Source organism: Lepeophtheirus salmonis, chromosome 7 (assembly GCF_016086655.4).
Source record: "Lepeophtheirus salmonis chromosome 7, UVic_Lsal_1.4, whole genome shotgun sequence".
In the NCBI taxonomy this organism is placed as follows: Eukaryota; Metazoa; Arthropoda; class Copepoda; order Siphonostomatoida; family Caligidae; genus Lepeophtheirus; species Lepeophtheirus salmonis.
This window is the reverse complement of record NC_052137.2, coordinates 5,643,174-5,669,463: the sequence shown is the minus strand read 5'-3', so window position 1 is coordinate 5,669,463 and position 26,290 is coordinate 5,643,174. Positions and strand designations below refer to the sequence as shown.

At 30.7% G+C, this 26,290-nt stretch overlaps 1 protein-coding gene and 2 long non-coding RNA genes across 3 annotated transcripts; 2 read left to right on the top strand and 1 right to left on the bottom strand.

Annotated features, from left to right (window-relative positions):
• Positions 1-495: 495 nt before the first annotated feature.
• LOC121121985 (uncharacterized) lies at positions 496-3,648 on the top strand. Its single transcript, XM_040716990.2, has one exon. It carries the CDS (start codon positions 1,834-1,836, stop codon positions 3,430-3,432), a length of 1,599 nt encoding a protein of 532 aa, XP_040572924.1. The 5' UTR covers positions 496-1,833; the 3' UTR covers positions 3,433-3,648.
• Positions 3,649-4,262: 614 nt separating this feature from the next.
• LOC121122151 (uncharacterized) lies at positions 4,263-11,878 on the top strand. The gene is made up of 2 exons (XR_011781033.1): positions 4,263-11,424; positions 11,486-11,878. It is a non-coding gene; the product is annotated as an uncharacterized lncRNA (long non-coding RNA).
• Positions 11,879-14,465: 2,587 nt separating this feature from the next.
• Positions 14,466-15,768, bottom strand: LOC139906039 (uncharacterized). The gene is made up of 2 exons (XR_011781234.1): positions 15,516-15,768; positions 14,466-15,369 (listed from the first exon to the last, which is right to left on the bottom strand). It is a non-coding gene; the product is annotated as an uncharacterized lncRNA (long non-coding RNA).
• Between the last annotated feature and the right edge of the window lie 10,522 nt (positions 15,769-26,290).

Here is a 26,290-nt window from a genome sequence, read left to right as displayed (position 1 = left end):
TCCTTTAATATTGATTTAGCATCTAGTTTTTTCTTCTGATGGAATTGACTGATATTTTAATAAGTTCAGGATCTTTCGAAAACTTACATAGAGAATGTTTTTCTTCAACAATTTTTTCCTCACTATGATTTTGATGAGTTTTTGGGAACGTCTACTAAAATTTACCATGACCACTTTCTTTGTCTAATTATTCTTCTTTTTTTTTTTTTCTCTCTCTTTCTATACCAAGAACATTTTTTCCCTAGACTAAACAAGAAATTAAATATGCTGTAACATAGAAAAGTATAGATATAGGATATCGTGATATAGTTTTATTCATATCAATATATTTAAATTAAATAAGTAAAGTAAGATAAACGTTTAAATATAGGTATATCCATAATAACAAGCATATTTTTTCTATAATATCCTTAAGTCCACTTCCGAATAACATCCAATATACTTCACCTATTTAGATAAAAAAATATATCATCTTTGTCAAGCAATAATATGATTTATTCTTACCTTTTAATTATCCAGTATTCAACTCCTTTTTTTTTTGTCGGATTATCAGAGGTTCAGAGAAGGAATAGTTACTAATCTGTGTTTTCTCTCCAATCACTTTACTCGTACAGCCACTTCTAGTGAATAAAGCTCAATGATATGATCCAAAATATGATCAAAAGCTTTATCCTTTGAGTATTTCTTTCGTAGCATATACTCTGGGAGAAAGATATCTCTTTGAATACACATAGCTTACGCATCATGTCCTTGACTCAATTCTCAATAGTATGAGTACCCGAGTTTTTTTTCTTAGGATAACCAGTCCTAAAACATGGAAAAAAGCCAATCATTCTGTCTATAATAAATAATGCAAAATATCAGTTTATTAATAGAAATTGTTAATAAATTCATTGAATAATTCCTGTGAAAATGTAATACATATTTCAAATATATGATAGATAAATCATATATTTGATATATAATTGAGTCCCTAAAATGATATAATGTATGTATATTATTGTAAAGATTTATAATTCCTAAATAAAAGTATCAATACATCAATTAACAATTTTTGAAAACAAAAATACTTTAATTACTTTAAGCACGAAGTCTCTAAGTACACAAAAAAGTAGAACAATCATTTGGAATCAATATATAAAAAATGTATTATTTGTTTCTTCTTTGCACTCATGTAAAATAAAAATAAAAAGAGATAGGAGGTGGCATATATCAATGTAAACATGAAATTAAAAAGAACAAGTGACGTCATTTTTTCAGGAGATTTGATAAAAAAATTCAATATTCCGTTTTTGACATAGAAAAAGTGTAATAATTCAGTGTTTATGCAACAAATAAAAGTCATTTTGGTGTCAACAAAATTCTACACTCAATTTACATCGCAGAAACCTATTTAAAGTCCTTGATTAAGTTTTTTTTGATTTTTTAAAAACATATAGAGTTAATTTCTCAATATCTAACAATCAAATACTCGAGACTTGACTTGGGGTACGTGGCTACTAAGTCTTGCGACTTCACTTACACTCCAAAGCTAGTAAATTGTGCACTCAAGAAAAGCTTTAACACTATGGACCTTATATTAGAGTTATGGACTTGAAATGAGCTTGCATGACTGAATATATATATATATATACTATATGAATTTTTGTTGTCATGTTAGAACATGCCCAAATGCTAACGATTTTCATCACAACTCCCAGTCAATGAGCATACCTTAATCTTTTTGAAGTTTCCTTTTGTGTTCTTCAATCGACGTCCCTAGTTATTACTTATTAGAACAGTGTTATTACAAACAATCAAATGTGATCTAGTCCTTCTACTAGCTTCAAAGACATGAAGATGGATATTGAAGGTGTTAATGAAAAGATTAAAACATTCAAGTGTGATTCCTGCTCAAGTTCTTTTACAACTTTGGGAAACTTGAAGGCTCATATTGAAGGGGTTCATGAGAAAATAAAAAAATTTGAGTGTAGTTACTGCTCTAGTTCTTTTACACGCTTTGTAGACTTAAGAAGGCATACTGAAGGTGTTCATGAGAAGATAAAAAAATTTAAATGTGATTCCTGCTCAAGTTATTTTCGAAGCTCTCAAGGCTTGAAGATTCATATTGAAGGTGTTCATGAGAAGATTAAAAACTTCAAATGTGATTCTTGCTCTAGTTCTTTTACCCAATCTGGAAACTTGAAGGCTCATATTGAAAATGTTCATGAGAAGATAAAAAAATTTGAATGTTGTTTCTGCTCTAGTTCTTTTACAGGCTCTCAAGCTTTGAAGATTCATATTGAAGGTGTTCATGAGAAGATAAAAAAATTCACATGTAATTTCTGCTCTCGTTCTTTTACACAATCTGGAAACTTGAAGACTCATATTGAAGGTGTCCATGAGAAGATAAAAAAATTCAAATGTAGCTACTGCTCTAGTTCTTTTAGAAGCTCTCAAGCCTTGAAGATTCATATTGAAGGTGTTCATGAGAAGATAAAAAAATTCAAATGTGATTCCTGCTCTAGTTCTTTTACAACCTCTCAAGGCTTGAAGATTCATATCGAATGTGTTCATGAAAAGATTAAAAAATTTGAATGTTGTTTCTGCTCTAGTTCTTTTACACAGGCTGGAAGCTTGAAGATTCATATTGAAGGTGTTCATGAGAAGATTAAAAAATTCAAATGTAGTTACTGCTCTAGTTCTTTTACACAATCTGGAAGCTTGAAGGGTCATATTGAAGGTGTTCATAAGAAGATAAAAAACTTCAAATGTAGTTACTGCACTAGTACTTTTATAACCTCTCGAAGCTTGAAGATTCATATTGAAAGTGTTCACGAGAAGATTAAAAAATTTAAATGTGATTTCTGCGCTAGTTCTTTTACAAGCTCTGGAAACTTGAAGACTCATATTGAAGGTGTTCATAAGAAGATTAAAAATTTTGGATGTTGTTTCTGCTCTAGTTCTTTTACACAGGCTGGGAACTTGAAGACTCATATTGAAGGTGTTCATGAGAATATTAAAAAATTCAAATGTGAATCCTGTTCTAGTACTTTTACAACCTCTGCAAACTTGAAAATTCATATGGAATGTGTTCATGAGAAGATTAAAAAATTCAAATGTGATACATGCTCTGGTACTTTTACAACCTCTCAATCCTTGAAGATTCATATTGAAGGTGTCCATGAGAAAATTAAAAAATACAAATGTCATTGCTGCTCTAGTACTTTTACAACCTCTGCAAACTTGAAAATTCATATTGATTGTGTTCATGAGAAGATTAAAAAATTCAAATGTGATACATGCTCTAGATCTTTTACACAAAAAACACACTTGAAGAGTCATATTGAAAGTGTTCATGATAAAATTCAAAAATTCCAATGTGTTTCCTGCTTTAATACTTTTACACGAATGGAAAACTTGAAGATGCATTATAAGACTCATCATACTTAGACAATCACACGTGCAAATTTTCTAAGATGGCATAATAGATTGATACATACGATTGTTGTAAGAAAATATTTTTTCAAATTTATATTTATTTATCCTTCATTTTTCGTTTCAATGATGGTCTGGTATTTCCAAAGTTCAAAGTGTATGTTCCCATTGCTTTGACAATTTCTAATTAACTTAAAATATAATTTAAAGAAATAAATATATATCAAAATATTTAAATATTAACTCATTTCTACCGATTGGTAACAATAGTTGTCACATGATATTAAGTTCTATAAAAACGATATCATGCATTAATTTCGTATGTTTTAACCTGTTGAGTAGTTTTATACAGGTTATGTACATGTTCAGAAGGAGTATTATATGTTTTTGTTGGGTACATGTGGCACCATTTCATTTTAAACACCATCAAGAATGGACCTGTTGCATCATGTCACGACCGTCGCTCAGAAAATCGTAAGTTTCATCTTCTATTTTGTAACAATTTCTGATTTCGATATTTTTATCCTATGGAGGAAAAACTATTGGTGATATTATTATAAAAAATATTTGTACAATTTAGTGATTCGAAAGACAAAATAACTATGGTTACCATTTGGGTATGGAGTGTATGTACGTAGGTAAGTATATTATATTTTATATTTATTTCGAATTTTTTCCACTATTAAAGTATTTTACGTAGGGAAGGGGTTGGACTATTATTTGTGTATTATTTTAATTCATACAGGTTGACAGTAGACAAAATTCTAGACATTTTTGGAGAAGAGTCGGAAGGCGAATCAGAGATTTATACAATTGAGGCATGGAAGGGGCCATACCATACAAAAATTAGATACATTATATGCATGTTTAGTACATAATTTGGTTGTAAACTGTAGTAGTCAGTAACTCAGTGGACTATGAAGATATTTATTTACACTATTGCCGATTTATAACTATAGCACCCAGGCTATATTTTTTTTTCTTTCGGAGAAATTTTCAATTTCTAGGTGTTTTTTTTTGTTTTATCAACCCCAAATATCCTATTTGAATCATTATATTTAAAAATAGTCGGCACAACAATTATTGGTATCAATGGGTTAATATGTAAGACTGAATTAGGACTAAATTTATCTTTACAAAAATTCTTCAACAGAGAGTCGAGTCTACTCATGCCTTAGGAAGAAGATTCCAGAATTGGAACACTTAATGGATCAATTCAAAATAAGTAGGGTATTTAACTTTTTCAAATATAATTTTTAATTACTTAATTTGAATTTGTATGAAAGGCGGTATTATATAATAATGTTATTATATGTGATTGTGCTGGGACTATATAGGGAGAGCTATATCACGTCGTTATCTTTATTGTATCACACAACCTTTCCTACAAAAAGAAACAGAAAAAATGCCCGAAATCATTTGGTAGTTAGCCAAATAAGTCAGTCATACCAACCGCTATTTATCTCTAATATACCCCCAGACAATCACTGTCATATTATTTCTTCAGCATTTTTTAAATAAATTACATATTATTCAAATCTACATAGTATTTTATTTGATACTGTTATAATATTACTTAGTATTATTTGATTAAAAGAGTAGTTATGATTAATTATTATTTATTTCTATGAAAAAATTTAGGGAATTCACGTTTATGCTTAATATTTGATTTTCATTTAATATTCTTAAGTTTCTAGTACAAATGCATTCCTTAATTTATTAAGAATATACAAGTAATATTATCATAATGATACATTTTCTCTTATTTAAAATTTATGTATTGAAAAATGTTCATAAATGACTGAATATATCCCTTCAATGCTACGATATAACTACATAACACTATTAATATTTGATTCGTCTTCTTCTTTTTCTTCTATAACTACTAAGGTATAGTATGAAAATAAGATGTAAGTCCCCCTTTATATAGTCCCCGGATTGTCGTTTATACGCAGAGTGCGTTGTGGCCTAAGTTCCAGCAGGGTCTAAGATTTCACACTCAAGGAAGGAGTCGAATCTACTCTTTTGAGGCTTCGATTGGTTTTGGTTTTCTTCTTCGGATAAAGTTACAATCTGCCATCATTCTGATAGATATTAGAATTCGAACATCTCTTGTTGAGGATAAAGTATCTCGAATCACTTCTTTTATTCTAATTATTAAAGAAAATGGAAGTATTTCTGTCTTGAAGGAAGATCGATCTAAACATTTGAAAAACAATCTAAATTAAAAATGTGTCACTCCATTTATCCAATTGTTTGTATGTATTATGTTTGATAAACTTCAACATTAAAGTTATAACTAATGTATCATATTCATTTTTGTAACAAATTGATAGATGTAACTTTTATAATTATTTAAATCCTCTTTAGCGATTTTCAAGATTTTTCCAATGGATATATATTTGATCTAAATTAGTTGAAAATTAAGCATTTTCTAAACATCCATAAGCTGAAAATAATGATAGAAAACATTATTTTGATTACATCTCTTTTATTCATAAAACGAACATTTTAATGGCCTTTAAAATATGATTAGTGTATTTAAGCTCACTAAATATGGATTAATACCCACCATGATCAAAAGAAATAAAAAAGATTGTATTTTTCTGTAATTGAAAGGTAAGTTAAATAGACAAAATAGTAACACAAATGCCAAAATTATAAAATATAATACAGTTAAGAGAAATATAAGACACCTGAAATCTTTGAGGGCCTGAAACCTTCCCATGGGATTGGCCCCAACCAAACGTACCTAAATTAACCAAATTAGATAGTTGCATGAGTGTAGAATACATTTTTAAAACCGTTTCTGTCTATTATTATTGCCTCTTGTAACCTTAGTAGAATTATTATCAATATATATATATATAAATAATTTGTTTTAAACCTCAAATAACATACCAACATATATGCATCTAAAAAATTGTCCAGATGGGTAGTCCATTTTTTATTTACTTCAAAAAATTCCCATATCGATATTCGTTAAGAAAATCACAAAAACTTTTTTGCACTAATTTTGCAAAAAAATAGTTAATAGCATTTATTGTAATTGTAAAAGAAACAAAAACCTACCAATCTTTTTTCTTACTTGCTAAAAACGAAAAAGTTATGAAGAATAATGTTGTCGAAAAAAGAACACTCGATAATTGATTCATTTTTGCAAATATTGCAAGTCTACAGAAGTTAAGAGTTCACTTATAGTTTGTCATCACAAACGGTTATTAGTTATTATGGGAACCCTAATATTTGTGGCGACGATCTTATTGTGGATGGTGCTGACGATGAGATAGCCTTCCTTATTGATAATGAACCCCAAGATAATAATACATTTGTTCACAACTCACTAAATACGCGTGGTGATGTTGTTCATATTGATGTTTGTCATTTGCAGCCCGTAGTCGACTCTGAGTCTCCTCCCAATACTCGGACCTTGAGCTAGAGCTACTCTATGAGGTACAGTCTAATGACTATATGGATTGGCGACCTGAGCTACTTTATGAGTGGTATTTGAAATCTGAACCTCTTTCGGAGGTTATTGGTGATAAAAGAGTTAAAGATAGTCGCAGTAATCATGGGACAATTAAGTCAAATAGAACTAACTATGATAGTACCTAGAAACTCTAAATCTAATAAAAATGTGAGTCCTGCGCCCTAAATCAGATAGTGCTGCTGTAAATCTTAAATGTAAATGGAGGAGTGAAACACAATAAAAGTGTTCAATTTGTTAAGTATGTGGATTTAGCATGTAGAGGTGTTGATTCTGAGTACATGAACAGTCAAGCTGTAAAATGCACACCCACAAATGTTCACCAGGGCATCCCCTAGTTAGTACCCTAGTTCTTTCGTCAACCCTGGCCCTTACATCTGACTTCGTTGCCAATGTGACTGCGGAGGCCAAGAAGGTTTAACCAGATCTAGAGGTCTCGCTGATACCTAATTACAGGATAAACCTTGATAGTGACAACATCTCCTTGTGTGCAAAATTTCATGATCATTCTGGTTCAGATTTTAACCGGGATATTGGAGGGTGGAGGACAATGGAAAAAGTGAGTTTTGATAAAATTTGACAGAAATACCCACCTTTACTTTAACTGCAATAATTTTTTTTGCCCAAAACCGATCAAAGCGGATTTTGGATATGTTGATTTACGTAGAATTGCGCTTCTTTTGGTACCAAATTTGTTAAGTTACGAATTCTTTCCGGGTTGACCATTTTTTATTACTTATATGACTATACTACACAGTTAAAATAAACTTATCATTAAAATTATAAAGCGTTCTTTTCTTTGACAGTGGGTAAAAATACAAAATCGGCAAGTCATCAATTCTCCTCCGTAGGTCGTTTTTCAATCATTGTCATAATTTATAATTGCTTATTAAATATAATAATTAACAGAAACGGATTAACATCAACGCCATAAAGTTTAACTTTCAATGGGCATTGGATCATGTTTGAGCTGCGTCCAGATTATGATTATCTATCCATGACAATCTCAAGGAATGTGGTATTGTTTAACTTTTAGTATTACAGTAAATTAATCTTATAAAATCTGTTTCAATTTTAAAACCCAATAGATTAATTAAATATGGATGTGATTCAATCATCAACTTCTGAATATTTCTATAATCAACAAATCAGCTCACCATTTCTTAAAATCAATCGAAAAACATATCTATTAATCGGTATTATATTATGATATGTGAATATTTATAACAGTTACATGATTAATGAAATTGTATGATTTATATGAAACTTGTGGACAAAATTAAAGGAAAAAAGTAGATTTTTAACAACTTTACTTGGTATATTTTTTTATTTATAAATAGGAACTCAATCGAAATTTATGAATTTAATGATCGAATCTTATTAGTTAATTTAGCAGACTTAGACTCATAGATTCTTTCTTTTTTCTAACAGAATGAATAAATTGTAGTCAAGTTCATGACATCTGTTGGTCTTTTGAGTCCACCTCTATCCATGGCATTCAAAAATGAATTTAAAATATAATTTGTCCTAGTTTCACCGACATAAATAAGATGAACAGACCAATTCAGCGTAAAATTTTTGCTGTAAACATTTCATTATGCTAAAGGCTATAAATCCACTGATGTAATAAATTACATTCTATATTCTGGTAATCTCATCCAAGTTTATGTAATCTATATGAGAAATCATTCACAAAAATGTTTATGAATCATCTTCAACGTTTTGAAAAGAAGAGTTGAATGGAAAAATTCATTATAATTAACGTAAGGACCTAATGTTAATTTTCAATAAGGATCTAATTCCTTTTTTTTTCACTCTCTAAAAAATGATTGCAATTGAAAAAGTAATTACCACCACCAAGTTGACGATACCATCCGAATCTCCTTTCAGGGGTCATAATTTATTTTTATGAGTAATATAAACTTAACTTGTTTTAAATGTAGGAGATAAGTCTTCGGCCGATCCTTTAACTGTGTGAATTGTAGTTTGAAATGTTTTATTGGATAAACTGTTTCGCTTACCAGATATTGTTTTCCATTTTAATAACTATTCTCCGAATGAAATTAGATACTATATTTGTATTCTTTGATAGTTCGAAATAGGTTTTCTACTGCCATCCCTTAATTTTATATGAAAATGTTTCGATGTAACTTTGCAATTCTCCGTTATGTTTACCATAATGATTTATGATAATTACTTGATTAGTTAATTTATGGGCGTGTTTGATACACATGCTTATTTACTTTTCAAAGATACGTTTAATGCCGTCGAATTTTGCTGTAGAAGTAATTTTTTTATTTTCAAAAGATGGGGGAAGACGAAATTTTGGAAATTAATATGAATCATAGAAATAATATAACAACTTTTTTAATCAAATATTGCTAAGCAATATTATAATACAGTATAGAATAAAATACTATGTAGATTTTAATAATATTTAATTTATTTTAAAAATGGTGAAGAAATAATATAACGTTGATAGTCTGCGAGTATATATAATAAAAATAGCGGTTGGTATGATTTGACTATTTACCAGATGATTTCGGGCTTTTTTTTTTTTTTTTTGTTTCTTTTTGTAGAAAAGGTTGCACGATACGCAAAGTCAACAATGTTTTAAACGGTGTATGGTAACTTCATATAAAACATTTTCGTATTAGTACATTTTGTATACAAACAATTTCGTCTAAACTTATGAGGAAACGGGGCATCTACTTTATGAATTGTCATTTTATATCCCGAACGTTGGGGGTGTTGTCGGGTACCGCTGGATCCCAAAACGGGATACAACCCACCACTGATACTTGAAGAAGCTACTAAGAGTCCCTTACAACCCCCCAGTTGTACTGCGAATGTTGGGGGTATTTTCGGATACCACTGGGTCCCAAAACTGGATGCAACTTATCGCCCATACTTGAAAAAAAAAAAACACAAAACAATGAAGAGCAATCAGTAGTTTCTTCAAGTATCTGCGGTGGGTTGCATCCCGTTTTGAGATGCGGCAGTACCTAAAAACAGCCCCAACATTCGGGGTACGATTGGGGGGAGGGGGGGTTGTAAGGGACTCTTAGTAATTTCTTCAAGTATCAATGGCGGGGCTGAGTATAGGAGGGGGCATCTATCAATGTAAACATAAAATTAAAAATAACAAGTGACGTCATTTTTGAGTAGATATGAGAGGAAAATTCAATATTCCGTTTTCTACTTAGAAAAGTGCACTGCTTATCAGTTATCCAACAAATAAAAGTCATTTGGGCGTCAACAAAATTCTACACTCAATATACATCGCAGGAATTTATTTGAAGTGATTGATTCAGGTATTTTTTTTGTAACTTAATCAGTTGGATTTTTGTTCTCATGTTTTAACATGCCCCAAACGCAAAATAGTCTCGTTTCGTGTTCCTCGTTCAACGTCTCCAGTTATTACTTATTAGAACAGTGTTATTACAAAAATTCAAATATTATCCAGTTATTCTATTCGCTTGGAAGACTTGAAGATGGATATTGATGGTGTTTCTTTTACACAATTTGGAAGCTTGAAGAGGCATATTGAAGGTGTTCATGAGAAGATTAAAAAATTCAATTGTGATTCCTGCTCTAGTTCTTTTACAAACTCTGGAAACTTGAAGAGGCATATTGATGGTGTCCATGAAAAGAACCAAAAATTTCAATGTTGCTACTGCTCTAGATCTTTTACACAAACTGGAAATTTGAAGAGGCATATTGAAGGTGTTCATGAGAAGATTAAAAAATTCAAATGTGATTCCTGCTCAAGTTCTTTTACAAACTCTGGAAACTTGAAGGCTCATATTGAAGGGGTTCATGAGAAGATTAAAAAATTCACATGTAATTTCTGCTCTAGTTCTTTTGCACGTTCTGGAGACTTGAAGAGGCATATTGAAGGTGTTCATGAGAAGATTAAAAAATTCAAATGTGAATCCTGTTCTAGTTCTTTTACACAGCCTGGAAGCTTGAAGATTCATATCGAAGGTGTTCATGAGAAGATAAAAAAATTCAAATGTAGCCACTGCTCTAGTACTTTTACAGCCTCTCAAGGGTTGAAGAGGCATATTGAAGGTGTTCATGGGAAGATAACAAAATTCAAATGTAGTCACTGCTCTAAATCTTTTTCACAAAAAGCACACTTGAAGAGTCATATTGAAGGTATTCATGAGATAATTCAAAAATTCCATTGTGGTTCCTGCTTTAGTACTTTTACACGAATGAGAGACTTGAAGATGCATTATACGACTCATCATACTAAGACACACACACGTACAACTTTTCTAAGATGTTAAAATATATTTATAGAAATATTATTTTTTTAGAAAAATATTAAAATAACATTTTTTCATTTTTTTCTAATGTACATTTATTTATTTCCTTTTTTCGCTTCAATGATGGTCTGGTTTGTCCAAAGTTAAAAAATATTAGTGACTTCTTAACTTCTGTAGATTTTATTGTAATATTTGAATGTCGTTGCAAAACTAGTTGAGACAGGAATCCTCTTCTAAGCAAAAGAGGTAACATGTTATATCATGTTGGCAAATAATTACATTGAGCTTTATCTTTTTTATATTTAAGATAAATGACACACAACACGTGGTACTTTAAGCAACTCATCCATTATGGGATAGTATTTGAAATTTAAAAAAGAATGTGCAAAAATTGTTTGATCTTTGGATACTAATGTGATTAATTCATAAAGTCGGTAGAATCCAGTGTATATTTACAGTTAATTGTATTTGGAGTCGCATTATATAAATGTTTGGATTCAGAGTCAAGATCACAAAATGTTATTCTAAGCTATAAATTAAGAATAATTAATTCTTAAATCTGTGTAGTTTTATTGAAATTCTTTATGATTATTTATTTTTTTATCGTTCAGCTGTTTATTTATTAAATTTTTACCATAAGAATATTTTCTATCATGCTATTGTTATTAAAATACATTAAGATTCTAATCATATAATAAAATACTTTGATTTTTTTTACGTCAAACTTGATTAATTAAAACATGTGGAATTATAATTAAATAACTTTTTTTCTCAAGTTATTTAAAAAAGCATCAAAGATTCAAAAGTTATTGAAAGAAAGGATGGGGTAACAATCCCCTCATATAAACTAAAATATAAAAATTGTCTGGTTTACAAGTCCACTGTTTCAATATATCTTGCGATTATTCTGTTTCAATCAGCAGGAAGAGGAGTCCTTTTTGTTCTACAAGCGTAAATAATCGTGTGTGTCTTTGCAACTATTGCTTCGATTTTAAAATCATTATCTCTTCTCAATTTAAGAGCAATGAGCCAATCTGACGCCTTTAGAGTTATGTTAAACCTATCGGTAATTATATAAACCAATTGTAGTGTCTACGCACTCAACCCCTTAATATAAATCTACTCTTTTCTTCTTCGGATTCTACAAGCTCCGAGTATACGAGTGTATTCCGTTCTTAATTCACCAAATGTTAGACGCGAGAGTAACTATCCCATCCTCGTCACCAAAGTGTGGTGTTCTTCACTAAACTCGTCACCAGGAAGATTAGAACGTCGGGAAGATAAGAATGAGGCTGGATTGAGATTTACCAAAAGGGGTAGTATATTCTAGATAAGGATAGAATAGACACGAGGACTGACAAAATCCACGTCGAGATTCACACACTGAAAGTGCATATGTAAAATAGGATAAAAGTAAGATTAGGTACACATAATCAAGTAAATAAAAGAGTAGATTTATATTAAAGGGTCAAGCGGACTGAGTGCGTAGACACTACACCAATAAATGTCTATTAATTATTGCATTATATCAAAAATACTTTGGAATTATTTTTCTTAGCTAACTACCTATTTCATGTTGACCGGGCATTAAATTATCTTTTAAAATGTTAAATATAATTTTATCAACTTATGACAGTTTAAAAAAATAATTGATCTTTTACTATCTCATTTCTGCCTTTATTAAATATTAATATAATAATATTAGATTTAATTTTTTTTAAAAATCCTAACCATAAAATGGTTTGTGGATGATTAAATAAGTCTTTATTTTAGCCAAAATTATAACAAGAATTATGATACACAACAGACTTTAACCATTCAATGGCAAAATAACAACTAATCATCTACGTTCAAAAAACTTATTTCCTTGAATGGTAAACAAAAGATTCATATATAGAAATACATATAAAATGTTTTGAGTCATCCACACCAAATGACGATAGCAGTTATATTCGAAATGGAACAATTTTGTACTATCTCACAGTAAGTATCCTAACCATAAAATATGATTCTATTTTAGATAAAGAATAGATAGCAATTGTAAATGGTCAAACGGGTGTAGTTACATCAATGTAAGCATAAATAACGGGGAAAAATATTTTTTTTGATGCTCTTAATAAGGAGTAATATCGCTGGACATAACTACATAGTTAGCTTTTCTAAATCTTAAAGATGGATTTATTTGTAACATTTTTTTATTGGTATATTTATTGTCTAATTTTATGATTTTGACATTTGCTTTATTATTAATAATTAGTTAGATTTCATCGTTAGAGATATATCTATCCTGTGCACAATTGTATATAGCAACTTCCACATGAAGAAGAGGGTGATTATTTTTTTGATTAAACTCCACGTCTCGCTTGTGTTTTGCAACCTAAAGTTATGATCATATTTAACTGGATTCCGATGTCAGAACAAGAAAATATTATTTGGAAATCTATTATTTCAATATTCTGTATATATAATTTATTGTTATTAGTTATATGATTCCAATTGTTTAATTTTGTATATTTAACATAAATGTATGATGGTATACTTTTTAGTATGCAGATTATATTTAATTAAAACCTTCTTTTTTAAACTTTGAGCTTCAAATATATTTCAAATACTCTACTTTGTCGTTTCATTAGCTATTATTCTGAGAATAAGGTTCATAATGAATTACAATTTTATGGAGTGTGACGTTTTCAAATCTACTGTAATGGATAAAAACGTCGAAGTCAATTATACGTAGTATATCTTCATTAAACATTTTGCTAATAAATACATTCGTTATACCCTCAAAAATCATAATAAAGCAGGCAGATGATAATCACATCAGTATTTTAAACAATGATACCATATGTCTTTTTTCCCCTTCTCCTTGCACGCGTTTTTCTCTACAATATTATCAACTATAATTATAGCTGATGAGCCAGCCGGGAGTCAGCTGAGTTGCATGTATTTACTCACAGATTAGTTTGGAACACAGAGAATATGTATATTGATGAATGATTTGGAGTCACAAATTTTAAAATAGCAGCAGATTCGGAGCCAGGATTTCTAAATATTATAGATACAACCTCAAGAGATTATTCGAATCATACTTTAGAAATTAAATTTAAATTCTCAGTTCTTAAAATAATAAATAAAAATAAACAATTTCATTAAAACTACATAAATCTAATAATAAATTATTCTTAACTTATAGTTTGGGATAATATTTTGTGATCTTAGCTCTTAATGCAAATATTTGAATTATGCAACAACAAATCCCTTTGAATGAAATTTACTACATAGTGATCTTGTATAAAAACGAACTTAAGTTGATACTTTATTTCTGAAGGACAAATTCATCAGTTTAAATAATTAGTTTGATAATATTTTGACCATTTACGATGGAAAACTCTTTAACCTAAATCTACTTTGATTTTAGGTTGTATCCAATAAGTCAATCAATCATTTTTCGCTCAAAATTAATTTTCTACGATTTCAAATAGTCATTGCCTCAGGTCCTAATGTCCACTCAACTTTAACCCACGCCTTAAAACTGTCGATCAATACTATAAAGAACATGCCCTAACTTCAACGGACGAGCTGAAACAATTTTCAGGAAAGTTTGCAAACTGGATTCTTCGTGTAGGGGTCACTTCCATGATTCGTCCTGCTAATTTTCAACAACAAGGCCCGCCTATCCCCTTCTTTATAGGAATTGGTTCATTGGAAAGGAAAAAAAAAAAAAATCATGACTAAAATAAAAATAAAATCACAACCAAGCTTGTTGGTGGCAAAAAGATAGAAGAAACTTAATATTGAAGAAGAAACAATCAATCGAAGAATAATACACTCAAACCCTTTACAACATGGTAGAAGAAGTGGTTTTGGTACAGGCTGGCGAGATCCTCGATATACATCAGCAAGTCAAATAAAACGGAACATGGATGTTTCTTCTATAAAGAAGCGGTAGAATCTTCGTTCCACCTTTCAATTCTATGATAGAGTGAGACCTCTATTGTTGATGGAGTCAAGTACTTCTAAACGTGATATTTTTTAATGGTGTGATTAAAGGCTGAGAACTACTCCTCTTCAACGGTATAATTCCAACGGTATCAGTGTAGATATTGCTCAAAAATAACTCGATACTTGTTTTGTGAATCCACTTTGGTTGTTAATCAAATCGTATGAAAACTTAGATGGGGATCCCGAATCCTGTCGATGTATACAAAATAAATGACTAAATGAGGGATACATTTGATACAATGGGGAGTCTTGCTTATAATCCCACCGTATGAAGATAAGAGTGCTCTTCCTCTTGAATGGGATCCTCTACCCATGAAAGGAATTGTGTTTCATGCCTGGGAGCTGGAAGTTAAATTTGACCTATTGAATCCCTCCTTTTTATGAGGACTCTGAAGAAAAATCCCATCCTCTTTTCAAGGTGAAATTAAGATAGAGGAATCGACTAAGCTTTCCGGTCTTCGTACGTGTAATCTTCTCTAGCATTTTAGGCTAAGAACAACAATATACGAGTTTCCAAGGTACAAAAAACATACACAATTCCATCAGTAAAATGTAACTTCCCAGAATTAAACTTGAAAATGGGGCTGCAGCTGTCTGCTGATTTTTTCTGTCTCTAGTCCTTTTCTTCTAGTAGTCCTTAGTTTATGTCTAAGTAGAGATTGAAATTCAGTAAAATCTTTGATTCTCCTAGTAGAGATCGTGATTGTCCTAGGACAGATTACAATCATAATCTCTACAAGGAGAATCAATAAGTCTACTAGTAGGAATTACAATCATATTCTCTCCTAGGACAAATTACAATTTTACTGAGGGAGATAGAAGCATTGAATATTGGAAAAGGTTGCGTGTTTTTGAAAATATGACGCCAAGTCATATTCTCTATGGTATTATATATATTGCAATATTGTACAAAAATGATTCTTTCATTGCCGATTTCTTTTCTTTTTTTCGTGACAGTTATACTGTCTGTTTGTACATTATAGTGTAGGGAGATGTGATTCCTTGTAGTTAACTGAATAACTTTTTCGGAATGATTCAAACGGATATTTAAAAACCCTGTATTGATTTTAAAAGATTTAAAGATTAAATAGTAACGAAAAAATTGCAAACTATTAGATATAAATTTATTTAATATATAAAAAATATACATTTAAAAAATATAGTGTGTCATTGATTACTACATGACGGTATTCATTTCGATCAAACTGCATTTAATCCAAATTATTATTAAGGAATACAAACTGATCGACCTTAATTGGGCTTAGTTCAACATTCTTTATATCCTAAAATCTATATATCGCATGAATAATGATATACCATCTTTAACTTGTCCTCTAGTTAAACTAATATTAATATCAGCGTTCATTTTAGAAATAAATGATTTTTAGTTAATAAAACCTTCACAACCCGTCGGTCGGGATATATTTTTGGATATTATATGGGATTTATGAAGTGTGTAGAATAATATTTTTATTCAATACTTTGAGTAGCCTCAAGTGAACTGCTACCTGAATGTACTAAATACGAATAATCTGTAAGGAATTCAGCTCTTTTGTTGAATCAGTTCTTTTGATTTCCCCATTAATGTTGCCTTCATAATGTAATTAATTCATAGGGATGAACAAAATTCTTATTTTTGGTGCATAAATAGAACCAATTGGAAACATCCGTCAGACTGTATCGATTTTCTATATTGCCATTGATTGAGTCGGGATTCAGAAGAATCACATTTATTTTCTCTTTGAGTCGGTTTGGAACACAGAGAATATGTATATTAATCAATGATTTGGAGTTACAAATATTAAAATAGCTGCAGATTCAGAGCCAGTTTTTCTAAATATTATTGATCCAACATCAAGAAACTACTCAAATCAGACTCTTGTAATAAAAATCAAATTCTCAGTCCCTACAGTAATGAATAAATATAAACAATTTCATCAAAACTGCACACATCTAAGAATCAATTATTCCTAATTTATAGATTGGAATAATATTTTGTGATTTTGGCTCTAAATCCAACCATTTGAATTAAGTGACTTCAAATCAATTTCACTCATTGTGCAAATAAACTCGAATATCGACTTTATGAATTAATCACATTATTATCCAGTGATCAATCGAAGAATAATATTTCATATTAATTAATTATTGGAATGAAACTTAGTACATAAAGATCTTGTACAAACTCCCACTGAAGTTGTTAATTTATTTTTGAAGAACGAATTCATCAGTTTAAACAATTAGTTTGATAATATTTTGAACAGTAACGTTAGAAAACTCTTTAATATAAATTTACTTTGATTTTATGTTGCATACAATAAGTCAATCAATAATATTTTGCTCAAAATTAATTTTCTAGGATTTGAAATATAATCCCAAAATGGAAGAGTTGCTTAAAATACCGCGTGATGTTGATAGAAAATTACAACTACGACAAATATTAAAGCTTTATAATAATTGTTCAAAGTTCATATGAATTTACCAAGTCGAGTTCACCTTCAAAAGTGATGATTTTCACCACAATTGCATGATTGGAGCTTGTGCTCCTCGAGATAGTATTAGAACTTATTGGAGCTATCCTGAAATAAAGCTTACCCATATGAATACTTGCTCAAATGAATGTTGCTAAGATGCCCCTCGCTGAAATAAATATTGATCAAATGAACGGATACAGCATAGAGGATATACCTTGGCGTCATATTTTCAGAAAACCCACAACCTTTTCAAATATTCAATGCTACTATCTCCCTCAGTAAAATTGTAATTTGTCCTAGGAGAGAACAGGATTGTAATCTCTACTAGTAGAATTATTGATTTTCCTAGTAGAAAGAGATTGTAATCTCTCCTAGGACAGATTACAATCACGATTTTTACTAGGAGAATCAACTACTCTACTAGATTTCAATCTCTACTATGACATTTACGTCGGTAGATGCCACCCCCTATACTCAAAACTGTTTAACCTGGGATATAATAAATGTTATATCCCAGGTTTAACACATATTAATCGTTATTTTTTTTTGTATCATGTAACCTTTCTTTAAAAAACAACAGAAAAAGGCCCAAAATCATCTGGTAGTCAGCCAAATAATCAGTCGTACCAACCACTATTTGTATCTTATATACTCGCAGACTATCACTGTCATATTATTTCTTTACCATTTCTAAAATAAATTAAAGTATTTTTAAAATCTGTATAGTATTTTATTCGATACTGTATTAAAATATTGCTTAGTAATATTTAATTAAAAGTGAAGTTATGATTAGTTATTGTATTAAAATTTATATTATTTCTATAATTAATATTAATGTCAATTCCTTTGTCAATGTTTAATTTCATTAATCATAGAAATTATATACTAACTAATCATAGCAACTTTTACTTTTTTATACACTATAATTATTTGTCTCACCACATCCAACCACCTTTTCTACTGAAAGATCTTGGCTCATAACTAAAGTTGATAATATTGTAGAGAAAAACGCGTGCAAGGAGAAGGGAGGGGAAAAGACGTATGGTATCATTGTTTAAAATACTGATGTGATTATCAGCTGCCTGCCTTATTATGATTTTTGAGGGTATAACGAAAGTATTTATTAGCAAAATGTTTAATGAAGATATACTACGTATAATTGACTTAGACCTTTTTTTCCCGTGACAGTAGATTTGAAAACGTCACACTCCATGAAATTGTAATTCATTATGAACCTTATTCTCAGAATAATAGCTAATGAAACGAAAAGTAGAGTATTTCGAAATATATTGGAAGTTCCAAGTTTAAAAAAGAAGGCTTTAATTAAATATAATCTACATAATAAAAAATATACCATCATACATTTATGTTAAATATACAAAATTAAACAATTGAAGTCATATCATTAATAACAATAAATTATATCTACAGAATATTGAAATAATAGATTGATCCAAATAATATTTTCTTGTTCTGACATCGGAATCCAGTTAAATATGTCATAACTTTAGGTTGCAAAACACAAGCGAGACGTGGAGTTTAATCAAAAAGATAATCACCCCTCTTCTTCATGTGGAAGTTGCTATATCCAATTGTGCATAGGATAGATATATCTCTACAGATGAGATCTAACTAATAATTAATAATAAAGTAAATGTCAAAATCATAAAATTAGACAGTAAATATACTAATAAAAAAATGTTAGAAATAAATCCATCTTGAAAATTTAGAGTAAAAGCTAATTACGTAGTAATGTCCGGCGATATTACTCCTTATTAAGAGCATCAAAAAAGATTTTTTCCTCGTTATTTATGCTTATGTAATAACATACCATTATCATGAAGGATATACACAATTGCTAATTATAATGCTACACCTAATGTAACTACCCCCGTTGTTGTGAGCATTTAAACAGTTGTTTTTGCCTTTTATGAGTTTTCTGAACACCAATTCTTGGAGCTTATCAACCATAGCTAAGCCTTAAATGATAAAAAAGTAATATTTATTGACTATGTAATATTGGAAAACCTAATTATCATACCCAAGTCTTTAAGTGAAGAAACTAGTCTCAGACAAATTAGTTGCGAACCATCCAAAGCTACTACCCCCCCCCCGTTGTTGTGACCATTTAAGCAGTTGTTTTTGCCATTTAATGAGCTGTGTATCATAATTCTCGCTAAAATAGAATCATATTTTATGGTTAGATTTAAAAAAAAATTGAATACTTACTGTGAGATAGTACAAAATTCAGAGTTCCATTTCGAAATTAGTAAATATTTTATACTTTTTACTGATAACTTGATCGTCATTTGGTGTGGAGGACTCAAAATATTTTTATATGTATTTCTATAAATGACATCATTACCAACATCCTCCATTAATTTAATGATGGTTCCTCGGGAAGGGATAGGTTTACCTGTATATTTCTCCATAAATTTTTTGAACGTAGATGATTAGCAATGGATAAGGTTATATTACATGCAATAAGCATCTTTGTGAGATCAGAGTTAAAGTCTGACTTGATGTATTCATCATTAACTTGATTTTTTAGATGAATATCCATGCTCTTGATATGAGATGAGGATAAATTTGTCGAAAAAGAAGAAAATGGACATAAAATATAGAATATAGTGTTGCGCTAAAAAAAATGCATATGGGAGGTGTAAATTTGAGGGACACCCTCATTGGTTGACATATAAACATTTTGAAGTTGTAAGCATTAGATGTATCTGATCTGATACTGCTCTACTGAATTCTTAGCTTCTTCATCGTAAAATTCATGGCAATCAGATAAAACTGATAGATTTTGCTGCAAATGAAGCTGAAGTTCTTTGTAAAATTTCGTGTTGTACTGCCACAAAACCAAATATGTCCAAATTATCATGTTTTTATTCAACAAGATAGACGGAATGGAGTTTATTACTCCTTGAATTGGAAGGAGAACGAACAAAGATGCAGGGATGCTATTTGATGATATCCGTGCATTGCAGTGAATGTGGCATATCACTTTCTTTCACTAAGGGTAATTAATAGTCAAATTTCCAAATCAACATCATGCAAACTTTCCAGACATTTATGGTGCATGTTGGACAAACTTGTATCACTTGCATTTTTTATGGTTGAGTAAGTTTGTCATTAACGAATGAGTAACCACAGCTACAATTTCTTCTACAAGTAGTTCAAGACCATTAGAGATTGTGTTCTGACTCAAAGAAGAAAACTTTAAAAAATATACACGAGCTATTTTTAATTATTATACTTATAAATTTTTAAACGTTTAGACGACATCCTCCTTATAATAAGTGAAAAAAATCCGCACACCCTTGTCAATACAATGCAAAGGGCAATCAATACTGTTCTTGAACGGAGAAAAGAAAAAGGACTTACCTTTAATCCATCAAAATCAAGCGCTATTGTCTTTTCGAAAGCTTATAAACTAAATCAAAATAATTTCCAAAATTACAGATGGATGGCAAAGTGATAGAATATGCCATACATATGATGAAACTAGGTGTGACTTTTGATAAGGACTCACCTGGACAGAGAATTTGAAAAAAAAGAAAGAAAAGAAAGCCTTCAAGTGTTCTCGGATATGGAATATGGCCAATGCAATCATAGGACAAAAATGGGGACCTCTGACATGGTTCTCTGGTTGTATGAAGCTATGCTCAGACCAATCATCTCCTATGGGTGTCTAGTAAGGGGACATCCAATCACTACAAAGAAAAATTCAAGGAAAATATGAAGCACCATTCAAAGGAAATCACTCTTGGGAAGGACTCATACGTTTCGGTCGACACCAACCGCAGGAATGGAGGCAGTTTGGGGTATTGCTCCTCTGAACATATACATTAAGGAACAGGGAACGAAATCAAGATGGAGAACGAAGCATTTCTTACGTGATACCTGGGATGAAATTTTCAATCTTCCAAAACATCGTGAGTATCGGTTCCATAGTGATGAAATACTTATACAAAACCATTATTGAAGTCAAATTTGTACTCCCAAGCTTGTTGTTTATAAATTATAAAACATGTGGTTGTCACTTGATGCCAGGCCCGGACTGTAGGGTGGATGCACAAAAACTTCCCATACGAGCTCCATGAGCTTTTGGTACGTCGTCAAAGATGTGGGCGGCCTAGCGCTGTCTTGATGATGTCTTATTGTCTAATCTTCATCACTGCTGGCTACTTCTGTTCGATTGCTAGCCTCTAACTATCGATTTGTTCAAGGTAGTATGCCGAATTGAGTGGGTGGGAAAATCGCTCGAACTACTGATGCGCCACTAACCGAAAGAGTTTCAGTCTGGTATAAATTGGGAATTTTCTTTGTGGGTTTCAATGCCTGTTTACCTTTTAGGTAGTAAAAAGGAAAAATAAGGCGAATTTATTCCTTTTTATACCTCCATACTCGACGCACGATAATTCACGATTGAACCAGCTAAGCGTTATACAGTTTGAAAAGCGTTTTTAGTATAAACTCACATCTTTGCAACATTATATTGTATGATTCTATGTGACCAATAAGGAACAAGATATACTTAGTTTAAAAAAAGGGACGGTAAATACGAAATTACTTTTTTACAACCCAATATGTAACTGTAAAGTGTAACCTCGAATGTATTTATTCATGTACTACGTAGAAAAACGATGAGGAGTTATAAGTGTAAGTCCTTGTTGAATTCGGAGTATAATTGAGGATCCGCATAGGAGTAATTCGTGCCTGTATCATTGCTAGATACAGAGTTAGGTTTGTGTTTATCTCCTTCATCTAATAGCTGCTCGCAACTAATTGAATTAAACAATATGACACCTTAATTGCTCTGTTCCAAACTTTTCTTTAAATTGTTCCACCAAGCTCATTTCTTTTTTTTTCTTTACATACCGGCAGGACATATTTTATACATTCCCACTAATAGATCAAAATAACTTGTACCAGGCCAAGAAAGAAATGAGAAGCCTGTAACTTTCCTAGTCAGTTTTTTGGTTGTGCTTGTGAGAGGAAAAAATATTAGAAAAGTCTAATGTACATATAGGACATAATTTATTAATTCTAAAGAAGGGGCCTTTGAAAAAAAATGATATTTAATAAACGAGCTCGAATAAAAGTTCTGTATGTTTCTCATAATATATAGAATTAAAGCTTTATATCCACTTACATATGTAGCCCAAATATTTATATATAAGATATGCATAGTATATATAGATGTTGTTGAATAGTTTTTCCAGAAAGTCACAGCTTTTCTTTACCCATTTGTAATATTATATCTAGAGAGTTGGAAATTGTCTAAATCCTTCTAAGTTTAAATCAACTATAAAAGTATACAAGGTTGGGTAGTGACTGTAATACATATATACATATTTCTTATTATTATCTTTTTTAAATCCGCCAAATTTGTAAACCATAAGGATTATTTAGTGATGAGTCAAACATCAATTTGAACGCTGCCTACAGCCCAAAGAATGATCTCAAACAAATCGAATACATGACGTCTTTTTACCTTTTGTTCACTCATTCGGTGGCCAATTCAAAACAAAAACTACTTTAAAACAAAGCTATTTTATGCCCCAATTACATGATCAAAACAATTAATTATTCATTTCTGAAGAGAAGCTAATTTGAATGTCACAAATCAAAGTTCAAAACTCTAATAAGGGGTAATAAAGAAGGAAAATAAATTTAACTTCATAGAAGAAATAAAAAATCAATTTTTATCAACTTCAATTGTTCAATTTTTGGTTCTTAAATAATTCAGGATTGATGTTCAAAGACGTGTGCAAACACTCTCGTCAAAAAAGGGTATTGGAAACCTATAACCCCCTCTCATATTAATTCAGTTTATATATATAGTTGTTACGTTATCATCTACATACATAGATATATACTAGTTTTGAAAACTCGGTCCAAGACCGAAATTTAATCGTTTTCAAATCGTCGACCCATTTTTTCGGTCTCTATACATTGACCAACTTTTTTGGTCTCAATCTATGGTCCGATTTTCTCCCCACTCCTCATTATTGAGTCGTATAAATATGATATATCCAAGTCATTTAACTTCATATGACGTTATTGTTGGTCGATGTTCACAAGTTTAAAAAACAGCTAACGTCATTTACAATTAATTTATGAAATCGGCTTGGGACGAATTTTATATAAGACCGTTTTTTTTTTGTAAAACGGATTTTTTCTTTGGGATCCATCCGGACCAAACTTCTTTAAATAACCGAATTAGTTCGGCTTAAGGCTGTGTAAGTTTTTATTTATTCGGTCCAGTCTATTTGTGTCTCAGGACTGGTCCTTAACACCACCATTTCTTCGGACTGTCAGTACTAGAACTGATTACAAAAGAAGAAATACATTTGAGTGACGTCATCTAGAACCGAACTTTAAAAGTTGTAGGACTGTTATGCAGGCTGAATTGGACCGAAACGAGACTGAATTGGACGGGACTGTAGTTTTTAAGTTCTAAATAAGGACTGACACAGATTTAGTTCGGTCCAGTGGAAGTCTCAGGCTTGTTTAAGATTTTCTGAACAAACCCAGCACTCTTAAATAATAAATATATATTTACTGTGGGGTGAAGTAGTTTCTTATTTTATCGTGAAAGTAATGTTATCACATTTCATAATGTGCCAATGATAAAACATGTGTGTTCATAAATTGTATCTTGCAACCACACCTCCTATCAGAGAAAGAGCAAGGTTAAAAATCCGTTGGTAGTTGCCAAATTAGTGTCAATCATTTCTCATTTATTAGTAGATAATTACGATTATAAACAACAAAGCATCTAGATCAAGGAGAGAATGAGTTCAGTCCACTAAAAATCATAATGGTCTCAGACCGGTCTAGGATATACAAACAGAAGCCCAACCCTAATATTATATACCTTTATACAATTTCCACACGAAATGTGAAAAAAATAAGTGAGAAAATCTCTGAGTGGAAACATGAAAAATAATCTTTATTGATTATATTATAAAGTTATCATAACATTACGGAAGAGTATTATTATTTTTTTAACATTTTAACTTATGTGATTATCCTTACAGTTACTTATAATTTCATTTCTTCCCCATGTTTCATATTTAAAGACTAATCAAACCCCTTTGCTTTCCGCTTTCTTGTGAAGGGGTCTTTTACTAACAATCTCATGTGTAACGGGTTGGCCATTGAAATCTGAACCCTTACTAATTCAATAATTAATTAAGGTTGCCCGATTGAAATTAATTCATATTTCTATATATTTAAGCACCAGCAATTAGTTACAAAACAGAATAAATCGGAGCTCTCAAGCTTACGTAGAAGTCGACAAAATGACACTTGAACGTGATCGACGAATTTCCATTCGCGCACTCCAAGCAGTTGCACATCGCCAGGAACACTGTCTACGTCGTAAGCAAGTTCGAAACGTTGGAGAGGAAGAAGGGATCTGTAAAAAAGGCCAAACAGGATCCAGAAGAGTGAAAGAAAACAGCCCAGTCAATCCCCTCAAGTCCAGAAGGGCCCATTTGACTTATTCCAAACTATACTTTTTTGAATTTTGATATGTTTTGAAGTATTTCCCCATGCTTTACGATGTGATAAGCTCGATTATATTTTTCGGGTTCTAAGTACGTCCTATACCCTACCTCATCGGCCTAAAAGTTTTGCAATTTTTGAGGATTTTGCGTAGTTTTTGGACACAAAGTATAGATAAAATACATCATTTAATGGCAAAAAATACATTAAACTAAAATATAACCCTTCTTGAAAAATATTTCCATAATAATTTATTATCTAAGTATCAAACTTATCCAGTACAATGAAGGTAAAGATAAACATCTAAGTGCAAAGACCGCAGTACTAAAATTGTAAACTCCCATCCATCAATGTTATTTTCTCTTATGCCTACTCTTCTTTTGCGGGAGAGATACCAATATTTTCGAAAGATTATACACATACCTTAATGTGCTTATTTAAAAACAATTTTACCTACTATTATCCATTTGAAAATCAGAATGATATAAATTACATATTATTTAATGTATTTTCTTAGACTTCTATAAATAACAACGTAAAAATTACAAAAAAGTGATTAATTTTATTATCCATTTATTTATTGAAGACATTCTTTTTCAAGCAATCAAATCCTTGTATTCCGAATTAGAACATTTATTGGGATGAATCATCAAGTTAGAAATTTCTTCCTTCGATTCCCTCTCTCTTTTTCTGGTCCCTCTTCGTGAAGATCATGCAAGTCCACTTCTTTCGGTCTTAATGCATGAAGAATGACCATTGTATGAGTGTATATAATTTTAGTGTCTACCTAGTCTAATACTACATATTATTCTAATAGAATACTATTTTAAAAAAATAACATTTTTTTTGTTAAAAGTTTTTCCTAAAGTTTTATATATATGTTTATGTACTTAGAGATTAAATTGTCTTTTTTGCTATCTATTTTTACAACAACTTTTATTTCGATTAAGAAATAGTAATGAAATCTTTTTTTCCTTTCTTCAGCTAAAAACCCCATATAATGGTTTTTAAAAGATAAAATATTACAATAATATATCACTCAAAGAGTAAAATCCATGTTATATATTTTGTAGTGATGGGTAGTGTTTTTTTCGATCCTTATTTAGTACTCTGGTTCA

Bases quoted from the DNA above. Each gene is read 5' to 3' on its own strand.
- LOC121121985 (XM_040716990.2), top strand. From the start codon at position 1,834: ATGAAGATGGATATTGAAGGTGTTAATGAAAAGATTAAAACATTCAAG.